Genomic DNA, 17,072 nt, shown 5'->3' on the forward strand with positions numbered 1-17,072 from the left:
CTTTTGCCTTTTTACCAGATAAGACATGTTTTATTATTATTTTAATTCATAGATATGTTTAGTAATTTGAGAAATTTTTCATATTTTCACTTTACATTTGTTTGTGGTTTTGTTTTGCTTTTCACCTCAGTCACCTGTTTGCAAAATTTTCTCACTTTCTGTGTTTATTTTGGACACCTTCAGTTTTCTCAGTGATTTGTGGAAATTTTATTACCTTCTGAAAATAAAGTCATAGGCTGAGTAACTCATAAACAGTGGAAATGATTTCTCCCAGCTCTGGGGGCTGGACATCCCAGGACGAAGGCTCTGTCAGACTGGGTGTCCGGTGCGTGCCGCCCTGCTGCATCTTCCCGGAGCAGAGTGAAAGGGCAAAATGGGAGCAGTGCTCTCCTCCAACCTCCTCTCTAAGAGCACAAATCACACGCACCCACGACTTAGTAACTTCTCAAAACACCCCACCTCCTAATAGGATCGCATTTGGTATTAGGTTCCAATATAGGAGTTTTGGAGGACTACATACAACCAAGTCATAGCAATAGATAAGTGATATCAGAAGTACAAAACCAGTTTTTTTTAAAGCCATTTCTTTTATTTGAAAGGCAGAGTTACAGAGAGGGAAGGAGGAAGGAATTGGGGGGAGAGGGAGAAATATGAATCTTCCATCTGTTGGTTCATTCCCCAAATTGCCACAACAGCCAGGGCTGGGTCAGGCTAAAGCCAGGAGCCAGGAGCTTAATCCAGGTCTCCCAGTGGGGACAAGGGCCCATGGGCTTGGCCATCTTCCACTGCTTTGCCTTGGCACATTAGCAGGTAGCTGGATTGGAAGTGGAGCAGCCAGGAATTGAACTGCTGTCCATTTGGGATGCTGGTGTTGCAGGCAGCGATGCCACAGTACCAGCCCCCAAACCAGTATTCTGACAGTTAAAAGAATATCAATTTCCATTGGAGTTTAAAAAAAAAGTCCAAGGAGAAAGTGACATTTTACTTAGGATTTGAAATATGGTAGGATATGAAGGACAAAGAACTAAAAAGAACTTTCTAAGCATGAGTGAATATATGTAGTAAAGGAAACATTGATTAGCTTTAAGGAACTTAGTAGTTCTGTGTAACCAGAAAGGAGGATATATAGGAAGGAATTACAAAAGATAAGGAGAAAGAAGTGTATTGAAATCACAGTTAATAATACAAGCTAAAGAGTTCCCACTTACTCTCTAGGTGTGGGATTCCATTGAAGGATTTGGATCAGGAAAATATTAGGATGAGAACTGCTCCTCGTTGTGGCTGTGAAATACGATGATGCTAGGAGGTAGGAGAGCACACTGCAGGACACATGCATTGAGCACTTAATGACTATCAAGTCAGATTCAAATTCAAATCTCAGCTGTGTGACTTTAGAGAGGTTACTTAATCTCTCCATATCTATCTCTTCTTACTGTGAAGAGAGAGTATTTGCCTTTTGCCTAAAGCAACCATGAATGTCATTGTTAGGCCAGTGGGATTCCTCACCTATATACCTTCTAGGATGTATGACATACCCTGTGCTTGCTTTCTTTTTTTGAAATGCACACAAACAGAGACAGAAGGAGACTAAGAGATAGAAGGACAAAGAGGTCTTCCACCCACTGGTTCACTCCCCCAAATGCCTGCAATAGTCGGGACTAGGCCAGGACAAAGCTACGAGCTGGGAACTCAATATGGGTCTCCTAGAGGGTGGCAGGGATCCATCTACTTGAGTCATCACCCACAGCCTCCTTTGGTGCATGTGAGCAGGAAGCTGAATGGAGAAAGGAGCCAGGTCTTGAACCCAGGCACTCTGAAACAGGGTGCAGGCACCTCAAGCATTGACTTACATACTGCACCAAACGGCTGCCCCTCATGTCCGCTTTCCAACAGAAATACTCCAGGGCATGCTAAATGGCTAACATACAGTTTGAAGAGACTGAACAAGCATCAGAGCCAGAGTTAGATATGGCAGGAGTGTTGGAATTATCAGGCAAGCACTTTTTTTTTTTAACTTTTATTTAATGCATATAAATTTCCAAAGTACGACTTATGGATTACAATGGCTTCCCCCCCATACCGTCCCTCCCACCCACAACCCTCCCCTTTCCCACTCCCTCTCCCCTTCCATTCACATCAAGATTCATTTTAAAAATTATGATTAATGTTTTCAGAGGCTTAATGAAAACAGTAGCCAATCTGCACAAACAGAAGGCTACCATAGCAGAAACATGGACATTCTGTTAAAAATCTAAAGGACATGCTGGAGATCAAAGACACAATAGCCAAAAGGAAGAATGCTTTTGCTGGGCCTCGGAGTGGCGTGGACACAACTGAGGAAAGAACCTCCACGCGTGAGGGTATGGAAAGAGAAACTTCCCAAACCGAACAGCAAAGAAAACAAGGGCTGAAAGCACAGAATGGAAAATCCAAGAACTCTGACACACAGAGAAGTCGTAATGGAAATACAAGGAGAAGAGAAATGGGAATGACACCTCAGTTCTCAGAAACCCTGCAAGCCTGAAGAAGTGGTGTGAAATATACAAAGTACTGAGAGGAGAGCATTGCAACTGAGAATTCTACACTCTGTGATATTATCCTTGAAAAGTAGAGGGGAAATGAAGGTTTTATCAGACGAACAAAAATTGAGGGAATTTGTTGCCGATAGATCTGTCTTACGAGAAATGTTACAGGAGGTTCTTCAGAGAGAAGGGACATGACAGAGAAACTGATGGCGACATAAAGGAAGAGCATCAGAGGACAAATATGTGACAGTAAAATAAATCTTCCATTTTTCTTATTCTTAAGTTATCTAAGGGGCCGGTGCTGTGGCACAGTGGGTTAATGCCCTGGCCTGAAGCTCCAGCATCCCATATGGGCGCCGGTTCGAGACCCGGCTGCTCCTCTTCCGATCCAGCTCTCTGCTATGGCCTGGAAAAGCAGTAGAAGATGGCCCAAGTCCTTGGGCCCCTGCGCCCGTGTGGGAGACATGGAGGAAGCTCCTGGTTCCTGGCTTCAGATCTGCGCAGCTCTGGCCATTGCAGCCAATTGGGGAGTGAACCATCGGATGGAAGACCTCTCTCTCTTTCTCTGTCTCTCCTCTCTCTGTGTAACTCTGACTTTCGAATAAATAAATAAATAAATCTTTTTAAAAAGGTTATCTAAAGGAGCCGGTGCCATGGCTCACTTGGTTAATCCTCCACCTGCGGCGCCAGCATCCCATATGGGTGCCAGGTTCTAGTCCCGGTTGCTCCTCTTCCAGTCCAGCTCTCTGCTGTGGTCCGGGAGGGCAGTGGAGGATGGCCTAAGTGCTTGGGCCCCTGCACCCGCGTGGGAGACCAGGAGGAAGCACCTGGCTCCTGGCTTTGGATCGGCATAGCTCCGACTGTAGCAGCCATTTGGGGAGTAAACCAATGGAAGGAAGACCTTTCTGTCTCTCCCTCTCTCTGTCAAAAAAAAAAAAAAAAAAGAAGAAGAAGAAGAAAAGAAAAGTTATCTAACATAATAGTATGTTCAAAATCATAATAAATAATATATCCATAAATATAAATACATATATATTTGCTTTTGTATATGTGAAATGAATGACAGGAAAGATGGATGGGATGAGAAGGACTTTGGACCGTTGTGGTCTGTCGATGTAAGTTTGTCAGTTTTAACAAATGCACCACTGTACAGGGAGGAGATTGGGGGCAGAGGGAGGTATTAGAAACTCTGTACTTTGCAGTTTAAAAAGTTACACTTGTTAAAGATGCATGCAAAGTGAAACCAAGACAAATTCAATTTCCTATCTATCAGCATCAGTTTAAGAACTCTGTTAAGAAACCAATGACTTTCCATAGCTCTAAACAAGTGACAGCACAATTCACTCAAGAGAACAGTCTCCTTGTTCTACAAATCTATGAATATTATTAAAACGCACAGTGTAGGAAAGCTCCATGTCACACTATATTGCATAAAAATAAAAGCTCAGGTATTATTTCTATATACTCTGGAATTTGGTTAGGAATGTCTATACCTGTCAAAATAAATTAACACATTTTGAATAGACAAAATCCTCGGATTTTAATGTTAACTTCCTTGGGGCATATTTGGAGGTCTGAAATCTGGAATTGAAGCAGAGCTCCTTGTCATTCATAAGTTTCGGCTGTAATTTATTTGAGTGGCACTACTCTTTTTCTCTTTTCCCTGAAGCAAAAATAATGCCATGATGCTCAGTTTGGCTGCTCATGCTGATTGACACTGAGTAAATTGTCTCTGAATAAGATGAAAATGTAAATCTTTTTTTGAAGAAAATAGCAATATAAAAGCTCCCGTGTTTCCCTTTTTCTTTTAAAATGCAGCCTGCAGAAGCACCACCCTAAATCACATTTTCCTCCCTGCCTGTCTCAGAAGAATCCATTAGCGGGGGCCCTATGTCAGAATCTTAATCTAGCATAGACTGTGTGAATTGTCCACTGAACAGGAAGCCTCCTTATGTCACCTGTCCTTATGTCATCGCAGCAAAATATTCAGCTTGTGGTGCAATCACAGTTCTGCCACCTTTTTCAACGTTGCATTATGTTCATCAGATAGCATAACGGAGCACTGTGCGTCCTTCATCACACACCAGCAACTTTCAGTCCATGGCAATCTTATTTGACCTATACTCCTGCCCTCTCCCCATATTTTTTTCACAGAAAATCCCAAACAGCATATTCTTTCATCCACAAATATTTCAGTATTACTTTTTAAGTAGACTTTAAAAAATCAATATAATTGTCACATCCAAAACTAATTACAAATCTGTAACTTCAAATCTTTAGCTAATGCTCAGATTTCTCAGTGACTTGTAAATATTTTATATTTTGCAACCTTTTTTTTTTCCTTTGACAGGCAGAGTGGACAGTGAGAGAGAGAGACAGAGAGAAAGGTCTTCCTTTTCTGTTGGTTCACCCTCCAATGGCCGCCGCGGCCGGCGCCAGCGCACCGTGCTGATCTGATGGCAGGAGCCAGGTGCTTCTCCTGGTCTCCCATGGGGTGCAGGGCCCAAGCACTTGGGCCATCCTCCACTGCACTCCCTGGCCACAGCAGAGAGCTGGCCTGGAAGAGGGGCAACCGGGACAGAATCCGGGGCCCCGACTGGGACTAGAACCCGGTGTGCCGGTGCCGCAAGGCCTAGTGAGCCGCGGCGCCGGCCACAACCTTTTTTTTTTTTTTTTAACCAAGACCCAGATGAGGTTCCCTTATTGCAGTTTGTTGAGAGACCTACTGAAGCTCCATTTCAATCCTTATGTTTTCTGGACCCTGCCCCATCTTTTTTATTTTCCTAAAATGTAATTGTTAATAAAAATTGATTGATTGTGCTATAAATTTTCCTATAGGTGGTTTTGTTGATTGTATCCTCATCATGTTGTTTAATATGTTACTCTATGCTATTTATTTTCCACAAAGTTGATATTTTTATTAAAAAAAAGAATAAGCAGCCTGATCAGAATTCAGATTTTAAGGTTTTTAGAAGCAGATTTGTTAGGTAACTTTGTGTTCTGTCTGGAGGCACATATGTTTGTTTTTCTCTATTTTGTATTTTTAGCAGCCTTTGATGATCAATGCCTTGATCCATTGATGCGCTTGGAGTTCCTTCATTTAGAGCTATATAGCTTCATTTATATTTCTATAAAAAAGCAATTTCCCTCAATTAGTGTTTGGTTTCCCTGTGGTATGGGTTTTATAGGGAAAACAAAATAAATTCTGAATTCTTTCCCTTTACTAGTCTTCAAAATTATTGCTCCCTCATTTCATTTCTCCAACTGCAACAAATTAGGGCTTTTGTTTAGCATTTTTTAGGAAGTAAGCATTTCAAACATGTTTCATAGGTTTTAACCCACTGCCATTACTCTGTTCATACTAAAATTGCCCCATCTTCGTGATGGGCATCTCTTCTGGGGCGGCTTCCTGAGTCCTGCTGATGACAGGAGTAGCGCTTGTCAGTGCCCTTGCTGTCCAGAAAAGCAAAATGTGAAGTTTTGCTCCAGATGTAGAACCTTGTGTCTCATTGAGGAACCCAGGTTCCTTTGATGGGAAGTGGTGTTAGTTCGGGATCACAATCTGGGCATTTGGTGCTCATTGTTTGTTTGTTTGTTTGTTTCTAGGCTATTTCAGTGGACAGATCCAGAAAGTTTGTGTGTGTGTGTATATGTGTGTATAAGATGAAATACTTTCAATCTGAATTTACACCTAGGAGTTTTTTACTTAACATTTTTTCTGTATGTCCCTTCTTTCATGCCAAAAGTCTCTGTTCTCCAAACACCAGAGAATTCCACTATTTCAATTAAAAAAACAAACAAACAAACAAAAAAAAAACAAAGGGACTTGTGGCCCTTGGTATTTTAAGAGAAGTAAAAATTTCAGGTGAAACAAGAATGGTTTTGATTCATGCTAACCATTGCTGTTGATTAAAGAGAAGCAGGATGAGTTAGCTTCTCATACATAGGAACTAAAATGTGCTTTGTACTTAGATGAAAGATTTGATAGAAATGGAAGCTGTTTTTCAGGAAAGAAAATAGTTGAGTACAAATGTGTAAAGACATTCAAAAGCACTGCTCCCAGTTACGTTAGAGATCCATATGTGTCTAAAAAGAAACAGGTGAGATCTCTAGTTTGCAGCCATTGTTGACAGAGACTCTGTGACAAAAGTTTTGCTTCTAGATACCGCTTGCAGAAGATGTTAGCTTCACTCCTGTGGGATGAATCCAGGGCACGTTTGCCCCAGATGTTCCAAGTCAGTGGAAACCTGCCAGTGGTAAGAAAAATTGGATTCCACTAGAGCAAGTCAGATTTGTTTTCTATTTTTAAATTTTTTTTTTTTATTTGAAGGCAAGGACAGAGAGAGATTCAGGCAGGGACAGATAGTAATAGAGATGGAGCTAGAGACAGAGACAGAGACAGGGATTTAGTTAGAGATAGGGATAAAGAGATAGAGATAGAAAACTCTCACCTGTTAGTTCACTCCCCATACACCCACAACATCCAGTTCTGAAGCTGGGAACTCAGTCTAAGTCTCCCAAATGACTGGTAGGTTCCCAACTACTTTGGTCATCACTGCCCCCTGAAGGACCTGCATTAGTAGGCAACTGGAGTCAGGAGGCAGAGACAAGTATTGAACCCAGGCACTCAGATGGGAGACATTGGCATCTTAACCACTAAAGCAAACACTCATCCAGATTTGTTTTCTTGGAAACATCCTACATATACTGAGGAGTAGAAACCTTTACAGTCAGCAGACGCAACTAGACAGACCAGTCCATTTGAAGGCTCATTAGAGTTCTGAAATGAACCAGCACGTAAATGGGGACAAACACAATCTTATTTCTGAGACTCCCTTGGACACTTCTATATCTTTTCATAGTCATGTAAATAACTGTCATACAAGATAAAAACAAGATAGTAGATCTTTAAGGAAACTCTGTAGCCACGTGAGAGCAAGAGATGTGACCAAGGGAATGAGAGTGCTCCATGGAAAAGAGGAAGCCTCATTTGAGGGGAGTTCATTCATTCATTCAGCGGGTTTTTTATTGAGTGGCCACCATTCTGGACCTTGCTGTCATCTCACAATCGAATTATAGATCTGATTCCAAATCCTGAACCAAGTCCTCACTAACTGTGTGGCCTTTGGCAAGTTACCAAACCTCCACGCCTCAATCAAACCATCTGCAAAATACAGATACTAATACCCGCCCTTGAAGAGCCTTTGCTGTTAAATAAGGAAAAGACTGTCTACAATGCCTGGCACAGTTCCAGGGAAAGCTCACCTTCCCTGCCTGTGGAAAAGGAGAGGAGGAGGAGGAAGACGGGGGTAGAGAGGGTGGATGTCTCGAGAGGTGCAGATGTGAGAGGGCTATTGCAGGGAATGGGGAAATAATCAGAGACTGACGTAAAATGATTGTATAGAAACACTGAGGGCCCAGTACAGTAGCCTTCTACCTTGATGCTGCAGGTAGGTTAGATTGGTTGGTTTGTGTTTAGGTATTTGGTCAGGGAAGTAGAAGGTGGAGGCTTGCCCAGCTGAGCCCATTTAAAATGATTAGATAGCATTGTCAAATGGAAGAGACTAGAATAGTGAATTAAGAGTTTCTCAATTGACAGAAAGTTTTCCCAACCATGTTTGCGGGAAAGAGTGAAGGGGAATGAGTTGTAAGACAGCAAGGTGAATCCAATGAACTGTGAGACTCACCACTGAGACATAGGCTGATGGGTTTTCTTCTCCAATGGGCAGTGAGTTGTCAAATGCCAGAGCAATTTCCCTGGGAGGAAAACACATGGCCCTGTGTTTGGCTTTGCAAGCATCCCCATGATATAGGCTTATAAATTCAGTTTATATCTCCCTTAGCCCAGTCTCCCTTTATTACACCACTTTACTGCTTCTTTGGGGCTGAGATTCTAAAATTTGGGTCAAATGTTTCATTAAGTTAACCACGCTAGAATACCAATAACACTCCTGCAGCACTTTTCATCTTCATAGTGGTTCACAAACATCTTCTTCTTCAATAATGAAGATGAGTTGAATATCTATAGCATCGAAAACCAAAGCTATTTAATCACTGTCTGCTGTGAGGAAGTGAAATAAACTGCAAGACCAACAAAAAAAAGTATATTACATTTTAAACTTGCTGATTCGAGCTTTAAAAAAAATTTTTGAACATGCAGGCAGGCAGAACCCATGCCACAAACCCCTCATTTTTGTAATGACAACGGCTATAATAAGAATAATAGCAACTTCTTCAGGGTGTTTTTAGCTCCTCACACTTTATAGAGTGCTTTTCTATACATTGTTTCATTTAATCTTCATGAAAACTCATGTGAAAGAGAGGAATAGGGATGATTAGCCCCATATTTTAGACAAAGCTTATTGTGATTCAACAACGTGCTTAAGGTTCAAGCCACTAGATATTTGCACTTGGCCGAGAACCCCAAATGTCCTTTTCCAGGAGGGTTCCCACCTGGGCTGTGCACTAACAGGAGGTCCAAAAGGACAGGGGATTAGGGCATCCAGGGGAGTGCATGTTTTCCTTCCTCCTTCAAACAGAACAGCTCCATGATTCTAGGACATGTTGGACTTCCATGTGGATTTCCACAGTTCAATTCCATTGCCCAGAGATGACATCATCTCTACTGCTCATGACTCAGCTACGTTGTGAGTTGCAGTCCCAGATTCTGTTCCTCAGTGCTGCAAAGCTCTGTTCCCAGCCAGGGTGACTGCGTACTAAAACCTTTCCCTGCCCCTTGCTTGCCTTCCAACCCTCCACCTGTAGCACTAATTACCTGTTCCGGGCCAATGGAGCCATCTGATGGCCTTTGAACCAACTGCCTCTGGACTTCCTTTCCCTCTATATGAGCCGTATAGATGGGCTTCCTCCTTCATGACTGGCTACTTTACCTTGTGGGGCCTGCTGATGCTTCGAGACTGAGTGGCCTGCAGGAAGGAATGCCCTGTCACCATGATGCCCACTGCCGTAGGCCAGGGGTGCACCTCGGTATTCATTCTTTTTTTTAAAAAGATTTATTTATTTATTTGAAAGTCAGAGTTACACAGAGAGAGGAGAGGCAGAGAGAAAGAGAGAGAGAGAGAGAGGTCTTCCATCCAATGGTTCACTCTCCAGATGGCCGCAACGGCCGGAGCTGCACAGATCCGAAGCCAGGAGCCAGGAGCTTCTTCCAGGTCTCCCACATGGGTGCAGGGGCCCAAGGACTTGGACCATCTTCTACTGCTATCCCGGGCCATAGCAGAGAGCTGGACAGGAAGTGGAGCAGCCAGGTCTCGAACTGGCGCCCATATGGGATGCTGGCGCTTCAGGCACTTTGCCACAGCGCCGGCCCCACAGGTATTCATTCTTTAGCTCTGTATTCTTCCTGCTCTTTCATCACATTCTTTTCCATTTCTCTAGGAGTTCTTTGCACATCTTCCTCACCTCTCCTCATTTTCATTCCTCATTGTCCTTCTCTTTGGTTTTTCTGGGAGCAATAAAACAATCAAACATTGGTTGACAAAGATAATGCTAGTGAATTGGTGCCTAAAATAATTGGATCCATTACTTCTGAAAGAAAATTATGCCAGACAAGTATCTAGCACCAGAACTTTGAACACATCGTTACCATAGCATTTCACACATTATGTTTATTGCAATTGATTGTTCATGTGTTTGTGTGTTACACTAAGAGTTGCTTTTTGTTTTTTTTGTTTGTTTGTTTCATTTGTCTTCTCCCTACACCAACTAGCTGGACACACTGCAGGCCCACTTTGTTGTTGTTGCCAAATACTGATTTAGTTAATTGAATAATCATCCTGGATTCCAGAAAAAAAGTGCAATATTTTTCCATTTTTATTCTGTTGTTGGGGGATTATTTCTTACTGTCCTTCACTGAAATTTGGAGTGTATTTTTATGCTATCCTGTGAGCTGTATAGATTTTGCTGACAAACTTAAGAATCTTAATTTATTGTTTCTGTGAAAAAATGTACTTAATGTTCCAAAACGTTCAAACATACACAAAAGAATGGAGTTTTTTCCATATGTAAACAATCTATAACCTTTTCCAATATTTCACACAAATTATGAAAACAGTGGGAGAAAAAAATCTCTGTACTTTTGCTTGTCATTTAAGTCTTTCTCTCTCTTCCCCTTCCCCCCACCCCTTTTCCCTGGTGTCCACCCTGGTTTTTGTCTCTCAAGCTTTGCCTCATTTGGAGCATGTAGCTCATTCCTTCTGTTTTCCCATGGCTTACAGTTGAGTTTTCCAGTGCGTACCTTGCAGTCTACCTGGAATCCATGTTTTATAAAAGTATTTTCCCCATTGAATGTAGTTGTCAGCGGCTGAGCACTATGCATTTTTCATTGATGATTTTTCACAGTGGGATTTCAGAGCCAGGCATTGAGCCATGGGAAATACTTGGGTTTGGTGTGGGAATAGCTCCTGAATTTCCATCATTTGCCATTTGAGCTCCAAATAGACAATGTCCCAATTCCAGAATTCACAGTCTTTCTTCTTGCACATTTCTCTCTTCTATTATTTTTCCAGAGATAAAGAGAAATGAGACAATCATGTCGATAAAGCAGCCCTCTTCATCCTCATTCTTCTTGCCAGGGTGCCTCATTAGGAAATGTCGACGATGGAGCTGTCTTCTGAGCACAGAGTGTTCTCGTTGGCCAGCATTTGAAGTGCTTGTGTTATGCTTTCAGGCTCTAGTGGCGGCTGTGTGGCCATTCGAGGAAGGAATCCAATTGGACGCTGGGAAGTGAAAGACTGTGTACACTTTAAGGCCATGTCCTTGTGCAAGCAGCCAGTGGAAACTCGGGAGAAGATGGAACATGAAGAGAGATGGCCCTTTCACCCCTGCTATTTGGACTGGGAGTCGCAGCCTGGTCTGGCCAGTTGTTTCAAGGTAATAGAAGAGTTGTATGGGCATTCACAACAGTACTAACATTATTTACTAATTTATTACCCACATTGAATCCATGTGTCCCAAATTCCTTTATTCTAGCACCTTTTTTCCAGAAGAGTACTGGCACAACAGCGCAGGCTGAATCAATGTCTCAGTCATTTCACTTATATCCCAAATAATGTTTAAGTAAAAAATCGGCATATCTCTGGAGGCTTGGCTCAAACTCAACTGCTAGAGTATGAGTGCAGTAAGAGTTGTCACACACGTCAGGCAGAGCAACTTCATTCTGTCATGCAGACAGGCTGCAGGAAGAAACAGAAGCCCAGGTCCATGGCGAGTTGGTCCCCAAAGGCTCAGGAAAGTTGCCTGGAGCAGATGGAGCCTTGACACCACAGGCCCCACTTGCACCACAGCCCACAACTCAGGGATGCTGAAAGCTCTGTGATGTGACTTCTATAAGCACAGCACCCATTGGGTTACTGAGTTCAAGTGCTGTGGGACATCCTGTTCTAGGAGGAAAAAGGACAGTCTCTCCTTATCTCAGGAGGTTCCATTTTCAGTGCACTCTGTCCAAGAATTGCAAGCAACAAGGTGAAGAGCTAGAACATTCCAGGTCATTCAGGTACCTGTCGTGCAAAATCAAGGGCCCGGTCAGCATTCTTATTGTCGCGCTCATACCAAATGAAGGAGGCAGACATTTACTGGATATTGAAATGATATATTCCCTATGACTTATAAGCCAGAGGAATAAAATTTTCATTACAAAATAATACAGTTCTATTCCTAAGGTTAGCTTTTACAGCTTGCCAGTAACTTGAGGACCAAACCAGTTAATACCAATTAATCAGTAAAATAGATGTATGTATGTGTGTGAATTTTATAAAATATTTGAAAAAGGTCTGTGTGCAAATCAACTTGAGAACCTAGATTTAAATCAGTTCCCACAATCTTGTCAGAAATACATTTTTTGAACTGTGATGTGGTTTTGTATGGTGGTTTTGTCTTGGTTCATTTTACAAATAGAGACTCCCCAGTTCTGGGAGAAAGTGCAGCAGCTGGGTGCACGCAGAGCAGGGTGAGGACTCCAATTCCGTATGTGCTGCCATCTCTTAGAACTTGTAAACACCTGTGAATGCACTCAATTTCAGTGCACACAGGTATACTCCCACACTAAATTCACACAATAACAGGCCCAGAAGTGACCTCACAGAGCAGTAAGTTAAGCCTTAGAAATGAGTAAACTGAGGCCACGAAGATGAAGTCATTTACCCAAGATCACAATTTTTTTTTTTTTTTTTTGGACAGGCAGAGTGGACAGTGAGAGAGAGAGACAGAGAGAAAGGTCTTCCTTTACCATTGGTTCACCCTCCAATGGCCAGTGCCCTGCACTGATCCGAAGCCAGGAACTAGGTGCCTCTCCTGGTCTCCCATGCAGGTGCAGGGCCCAAGCACTTGGGCCATCCTCCACTGCACTCCCTGGCCACAGCAGAGAGCTGGCCTGGAAGAGGGGCAACCGGGACAGAATCCGGCGCCCCGACCGGGACTAGAACCTGGTGTGCCGGTGCCGCAAGGTGGAGGATTAGCCTAGTGAGCCGCGGCACCGGCCTCACAATTACTTATTAACAAAGGTGGAATGTATCCCTGGTCTTGGGACTCCTGGTCCAGTGCTTTTTCTGCAATGTATCACCCTGAAGTGTCAACAAATACATGGTATGTCTGATGGGAACAGGGGTAGGATTTATGAATTTAGAGTGATTTGGAAAGAGGTTCCCAGAGGAGGTGAGTTTTGACACATAATTTAAAAGATGGAAAGGCTGTGCTGTGGTCCACAAAGCTTGGAAAGCTATGCCTTCTGGTCTCAGCAAATCAGAGCCTGGTGAAGGCTGCCTACGCCGTGTACCTGCCTGGCCTCAGAGGTTCAGGCTTAAGGCTGAGCATTTCAACCAGAGGGAGGTACAGAACCCAAAGATCAGGAACTTTGGGTCTTCAGTCCCTCACCCCATTTATTTTTGACAGGCAGAGTTAGACAGTGAGAGAGAGAGATAAGAGAGAGTTATAGACAGTGAGAAAGAGACAGAGAGAAAGGTCTTCCTTCCGTTGGTCCACTCCCCTAATGGCCGCCACAGCTGGCACTGCGCTGATCCGAAGCCAGGAGCCAGAGAGAGAGAAAGAGAAAGGTCTTCCTTTCTGTTGGTTCACCCCCCCAAGTGGCCGCTACGGCCGGCGCTGCACCAATCGGAAGCCAGGAGCCAGGTGCTTCCTCCTGGTCTCCCATGTGGGTGCAGGGACCCAAGCACTTGGGCTATCTTCCACTGCCTTCCTGGGCCACAGCAGAGAGCTGGACTGGAAGAGGAGCAACCAGGACTAGTACCCAGCGCCCCAACTGGGACTAGAACCCGGGATGCCGGTGCCACAGGCGGAGGATTAACCAAGTGAGCCATGGCACCAGCCCTCACCCCATCTTAAAAACCAAAAATAGACCCTCCATCTGACTGACTGCTTCCTGTGACCATGAGGACAGTGGAGAAGTAGTGAATTTACACACAGCTGATCTGTTAGCTTAGCTAAGGCCCCAGACCCTAGAGATACACCTGCCCAAAGTCCCCAGTCTCATTTCTCATTTTCTGCCGTAGGCCAGCCAGATTCCTAATCATTGAGCACTCTGGTGGGGTAGAAATTCATGGACTCCTGAAGCAAGGAATCCAGGGTCTCGTCCCAGCTCTGCCCGTTGGTAGCTGTGTGATCTGAAGTTCTTAACCTCTCTTATCCTGACTTTCCTCATCTCGTGACAAACGTTTGTTGAGAAACAAGTATTCGGTAGTCACAAGAGATTGGGGGGGGGGGGGTAGTCCTCAAAGAGCTCATATATAAAATTGAACTTATCATATATTTGTTAATTTGTTGTGAAGATAAAATGAACTTATATTTTATCATGACTAGACACATCGTAGTTCAATAATGTTATTTTCCCCAAGTCCAGCTATTAATAAAGAATGACAATTATATTAATGTTATTTTCTTGAGTAGAATTAAACACCCTCACCTTATCCATAGCTGTGTTAATTTTCTTTATTACACAGGTATTTCATAGTGAAAAAGTCTTGATGAAAAGAACATGGAGAGAAGCTGAAGCGTTTTGTGAAGAATTTGGAGCTCATCTTGCAAGCTTTGCCCATATTGAGGAAGAGAATTTTGTGAATGAGCTTTTACATTCAAAATTTAATCGGTAAATACATGTTAATTTTGAAAAACTTACAGTCAAATATTCCATCTCCTTGTAATGACTTCTTGGAGGTGATTACCCAAATAGTTGTTTTTTTAAAGATTTATTTTATTTATTTGAAAGAGTCACAGAGAGAGGTAGAGACAGAGAGAGAGGTCTTCCATCTACTGGTCCACTCCCCAGATGGCCACCATGACCAGGGCTGGGCCAGGCTGATGCCAGGAACCAGGAACCAGGAGCTTCTACCGGGTCTCCCATATGGGTGCAGGGGCTCAAGGACCTGGGCCATTCTCCACTGCTTTCCCAGGCACATTAGCAGGGACCTGGATAGCAAGTGGAGCAGCCAGAATTCGAACCAGCATCTATATGGGATGCCAGCACTGCAGGCCAGAGCTTTTTAAGCCACTGAGCCACAGCACCAGCCCCAAAATAGTTGTTTAAAATTCTAGTATTTGTTTTAAGCATAATACCAGCTAGCCATTAATTGTGAAAGAAAACACATATACACATTTGGTTTTATATTTCTATTGCACTAAATTCTCATTCCATAAAACTAAGAACAAAGTGATAATTATTTTGCTATTTGAAGTCTTTTCTTTGTTCCTCAAATCAGATGTTTAAGCTCAGTACTTTTCCAAGCATTGTCTGAGGATCCTGAGGGGATGGAGCCCTAGGGGGATGAGGGGGCTAAGAGAAGGGACAGGGCTCCAACCAGCTCCACTGCTAATTATTTTGTATATAATAGGAATCCATGTCAGATTTTGTTTGTAAAAAGAATCCCAGTGATTTGTTTTTAATTCCAATCTAGCCCCTAATTTTCCATTTGAGGAAACAGACATTCAGTTATCTGGGCCCATCTGGGAAATTTACAGAATGTTTCAGGATCAGTTAAGTTTACATTGGAAGAAATCTAAAAGGTCTTGTGGTATGTCCCACCCATGGCAGCAATTCCTTCTACCACCTTCTCATGGTCACCCAGTGTTTGCATAATTCCCTCCAGTTGCAGGACTTTCCTTAGTTGGGAGAAAGCTCATTCCATAGATAAAAGTAGTTTCAGTGTTCCCCTTCCTAGTAAGCCTCAAGTCTGTGTCCCCTCAGTGTGGAGCTAGAGCAATGCAGATCTTGTCTAGTCTATTTTCAAAGGAGGATTCTGTCTCCTGTTTGTAAGCCTTTCTATCCCTTGGCCTCTTTCTCTAGAATGTTCTTGTCAGTCAGCATCTATCTGGAGAGAGACCCAGTCATGCAAGAGACAAAACCCTGCCCCTGAGGATATCTTAGCTGAAGGGCAGCATGGCTCCATGGCTGCAAACTTTCATCTAATGAAAAGAAACATAGGCCAGGAACTCAGTGTCAAGCTCTGGAGCGCTGGAATCTCCATGAAACACTTGCTTGAATCCCAGAGAAAATACAAGACTGTATTTTGAGGAAAATCCTGGCCTTCCCCATAAATGTCCTTACAGGGTGAATATATAATATTCATCAAGTTATTAATTTTCAACATCTACAAAATGATCTTAAAAATGGAACTTCTTGACATCTCCCAATGTGGGTCTCATGGGGTGTTCTGTGGGGTAAAGTGTGGGGGTGTGTGTGTGAATGATTAAATATGACTTCAAAATGTACAATCTTGGCAATTTGGCATGTACGTTCTCACTGTAAAGTCCTCTAGAAGGAAGCTCTTTCACTGACTATAAAACCCTTTTCGTGAGAACACATTTCAATGTTCCTTGGGACTGCTGGTCACTGTTAGATACTGACCTGAGACCATGGCTGCAGAGCCTGGCTGCTCATCATAATCACTAACACAGAATTCCCTGGGCTCACAGCCAGAATCACACTGGCTGAGACTGAAGGAACATTTAGGAAGCTTCTTGGTCAAGTGGATTATTCTCCAGATGCAGGGCCACACATAAAGGGATACGTGACAGTCTCCATGGTTCTAGGTTGCATTTGGCTTCATTACTTTAACCTTTAGTGAGGTTTGCTGTAGCAAACAATCACATGCAAATTGCTTTCCAGTTTGCTTTAAGATCAAATATTAATTTTATAAAAGTTTTAGTCCCAAAAATTAAGGTTGGATGTGATTATGTCATTTCTAGTTACATAAATTCTACTCTTAAACTTTATAGTAGAGTTTAGTGCCAGGCATCTGTGAAATAATTTATCTTTAGCTTCTAAACATAAAAGCTATCAAATGTGTGTTACTGTTTGCCTGCACAACCAGGGAATTCCATCAAATTATGTGTGTGTGTGTGTGTGTGTTTATTTTAAAATTTTATAACTTTAGGAAATTGATGGGAAGAAAATAACTACCAATCTGTCATCTAGGAACCAGTATATAGCAGGAAAAAGGTAGAACCCTCAATTCAGTGAGAGAAGAATGACAAAACTCTCAGTGCAGAGATTTCCAGTCTTCCCCTGCAGATTAATGT

General features: G+C 42.8%; 1 protein-coding gene across 4 annotated transcripts in view; it reads left to right on the top strand.

The window, feature by feature from the left end:
* Positions 1-17,072, top strand: part of PLA2R1 (phospholipase A2 receptor 1) — a 127,531-nt gene that overhangs the window by 64,287 nt on the left and 46,172 nt on the right. For all 4 annotated transcript variants that reach the window (XR_016230703.1, XR_011387005.2, XM_051847968.3 and 1 more), the window contains 2 exon segments: positions 11,215-11,417; positions 14,498-14,643. Coding sequence is in view for 2 of the 4 variants with exons in the window: in XM_051847968.3 (XP_051703928.3) it covers positions 11,215-11,417; positions 14,498-14,643 (349 nt within the window). In the remaining 2 variants the exon portion in view is untranslated.

This window comes from Oryctolagus cuniculus, chromosome 3 (assembly GCF_051225735.1).
Source record: "Oryctolagus cuniculus isolate XC-2025 breed Fujian yellow rabbit chromosome 3, ASM5122573v1, whole genome shotgun sequence".
NCBI classification, from domain to species: Eukaryota; Metazoa; Chordata; class Mammalia; order Lagomorpha; family Leporidae; genus Oryctolagus; species Oryctolagus cuniculus.